We start from the raw sequence: 3,319 nt of genomic DNA, 5'->3' as shown, positions 1-3,319 counted from the left end.
ACATTAGTGCATAGCTTCACTTACAGCTATGCTACACTCACTCACAGCTATGCTACACTCACTCACAGCTATGCTACACTCACTAACATTAGTGCTACCTTCACTTACAGCTATGCTACACTCACTTACACTAGTGCTACATTAACTTACACCAGTACTTACCCTCACTTACACCAGTCATACCCTCACTCACACCAGTCATACCCTCACTCACACCAGTGTGTGTGCTACACTGTCTGCTCAGTCCTACACTGGGAATCCTTCATGGGGAGAGTCGGTTGTGTTGCGATGCCAATAACACCAGTGCTGCCCGTACTAACACTTGTGCTACATTCCTTTACACTAGTTACACTATTTTTTTATTCTTTCATTCTTTCATTTACACTAGTGCTACACTATCTTCCAGCTATACACTTCTTTACCCTCACGAACATCAGTCCTACCCACACCATGGACCTTCTGTTTAGTTAAGTAACGCGACTCTAACGCGACGCTGTCTAGTTAAGACTAGCGACTTGCCTGCACCTGTACCTGAACCTCACCTCCTGTGGCTACCTACCAGACCTAAACCTAGGCACCCCAGCTTCCCCCTGACTAGCACTAGCCCCCCACCCCAACACATGGATCTTCTGTTTAGTTAAGAAGTGACGGAGACTAGCGACTCGGCTGTACCTGTACATCACCTACCGTGGCCTACATCGTAGTGTGTACCACTACCGTGGCTGCTTGCACATCGGTCTTACCTGGTACGCATCCTGCAGACGCTCCTTCTTTATGTTCGACGTGTCTGTCAGTGTCTCCCAGCTGTTCTGCAGTGTTTGCACCGTGCTCGCACAAAGGTCGTCTAGATAGTGTTCGTCCGCAATGAGTCGTTCTCCCTCCTGCAGAAATATAACGTATGAAAACACCTGCACTCTCCCCTCCTCCCGCTTCCATCTGTCACTCCTAATTAGGCTCACTGGCACGTTCAGTAGAGTCTGGGACCAGCATCCTGATGATATGGACAACTATAAAATGTTTTGCAAAACTCTACTCGCACGTGGTAGCGCTCAGCAAAACTGCACAAGTACTCGCTTTTCCTTTCTACCCATTTAGCTGTGAACGAAGTACCTTTTTCACGGCGGTGATTCTGCCCTTGTTGGCTTGCAGTTCTGCCTCGAACGCTTGATGCTTCTGTATCTTCGACTGCAGGTTGACGGGTTCCCTGTATGACTCATCGCAGGCCATCTGCATCTTCTCCTGCATCCAGTTAGTCACCTGTGTGCGCGTCAGACAGACATTAACCCCAGTTAGTCACCTGTGTGCGCGTCAGACAGACATTAACCCCAGTTAGTCACCTGTGTGCGCGTCGGACAGACATTAACCCAAGTTAGTCACCTGTGTGCGCGTCAGACAGACATTAACCCCAGTTAGTCACCTGTGTGCGCGTCAGACAGACATTAACCAACATGTAGCGCATCCGCGTAGCTTCATTTACCTATAACAACCTCTACATGTGGTGCAGAAATTCAGTGTATACTCTGTGACACTCTGAGACACTCAGTGACACATGTGAAACATGTAGAAGAATCACCATGACTGAAGGGAAACTCGAAAATGACTCAAAGGAGCGTTCTTTACACAGGGTGATAGGGAAACCAATACCAGAGATTCATCCATGTAGCTTAATCTACCAATGACTACCACTACAAGTGGTGCCGAAATTCAGTGTATATTCTGAGACACTCTGAGATATGTAGAGGAGTCACTGTGACTGAAGTGGGAACTCGAAAATGACTCAGCAAGTGTCATTTACACAAGTTGATAGTATACCTCAGATTCCTATCAGTACCCTACAGATTTTTACTCCATGAAAAAACACATGTGACATGTCTTCAGTACATTTATTTATATTCGAATTACATGCAATAAAGATTTAATAATAATAATAATAATAATAATAATAACAGGGAAACGTACATCGTAAGCATTCCTCAGAAACTTCTGCAGCTTCATCGAGTCCTCTAGCTTTCGCGTGCGTGCGGAGGCCTTTGCAAGCAGACGATCTCTCCTCGCCGTGACCTGTGCTGACCTCGCTGTGATGCCGTCACTGTCAAAGTGGTTCTTCTGGTGAAGCACAGGAAAATATGTCATCAGAATTTATCCGATATTATCTATCATTATATATTATTATTATATAGATATCGTGTAGGTATATTATCCGATATTATCGATATTATTTATCAGATTATATTCAGTTTATCGAAATATGATCAAATTTGTCACATTAAGGAGACATTACAGTAGCTAAACCTTTCACCCACCGAAAATACACGATGCCTAATTTCAATAGACAATATAACACAATGAATATATCATATTGTAGTTGGACGTTTTTTTAATAATAGGTTTCTGAATTTTCCGATATTGTGCTTAGATTTCTTTCCTATATGATACCTTAGCAGTTTCCTTCACAATAGCTAATTATTTCTCATTAGTCCATCATAACTATTAATGTATCTCATTAACTCATTAACTCGTTAACGTATCTCAGAGTACTACAGCCACCCCACGCCTGTTGTCCGTGTAACCGCAAATGAGTGCAGTGGCAGCGGAGGGGAGAGGGGGCGAGCACAGCAGAGGAGTGCAGTAGAGAGGGAGGAGGGGAGGGGGAGAGCGGCAACACTCACGCGGACGAGGTCGGCTGCTAGCTGCTCGAGCGTGGCGATCTTCTCTCCCTGCGTCTGCAGAGACTTCTCAAAGTCCTCGTGTTTCTTCAGCAGAGCCTTCACGTCGGAGATCGAGTCCTAGATGCAAAGAAAAGGTTAATGTAATGACCACTCCGGCCTGGATGCACAAGCATGCATGCACACACACACTCACACCCTTGCACGCAGGTAAGCACGCACACTCTCGCACACATGTAAACACACACACGCTCGCACGCATGTATGCACACCCACGTGCCAGCATGTATGCACGCGCATGCATGCACCCACATAAACGTGCCAGCATGTATGCACACACACGTGCCAGCATGTATGCACGCGCATGCATGCACCCACATAAACGTGCCAGCATGTATGCACACACACGTGCCAGCATGCATGCACGCGCATGCATGCACCCACATAAACGTGCCAGCATGTATGCACACACACGTGCCAGCATGTATGCACGCGCATGCATGCACCCACATAAACGTGCCAGCATGTATGCACACACACGTGCCAGCATGTATGCACACACATGCATGCACCCACATAAACGTGCGCGCATGTATGCATGCACACGTGCCAGCATGTATGCACACACATGCATGCACCCACATAAACGTGCG

General features: G+C 46.5%; 1 protein-coding gene across 1 annotated transcript in view; it reads right to left on the bottom strand.

Annotated features, from left to right (window-relative positions):
• The window catches only part of LOC106809839 (spectrin beta chain-like), a gene marked incomplete at its 3' end in the record, with an annotated part of 127,714 nt that overhangs the window by 11,831 nt on the left and 112,564 nt on the right, over positions 1-3,319 (bottom strand). The window contains 4 exon segments of the mRNA XM_014813065.1: positions 744-881; positions 1,111-1,257; positions 1,960-2,106; positions 2,670-2,786. Coding sequence (XP_014668551.1) covers positions 744-881; positions 1,111-1,257; positions 1,960-2,106; positions 2,670-2,786 — 549 coding nt within the window.

This window comes from Priapulus caudatus, unplaced genomic scaffold (genome assembly GCF_000485595.1).
Source record: "Priapulus caudatus unplaced genomic scaffold, Priapulus_caudatus-5.0.1 Scaffold390, whole genome shotgun sequence".
NCBI lineage: Eukaryota > Metazoa > Priapulida > Priapulimorpha > Priapulimorphida > Priapulidae > Priapulus > Priapulus caudatus.
The sequence above is the reverse complement of the archived record's forward strand: the minus strand, read 5'-3'. Positions and strand labels throughout refer to the sequence as shown.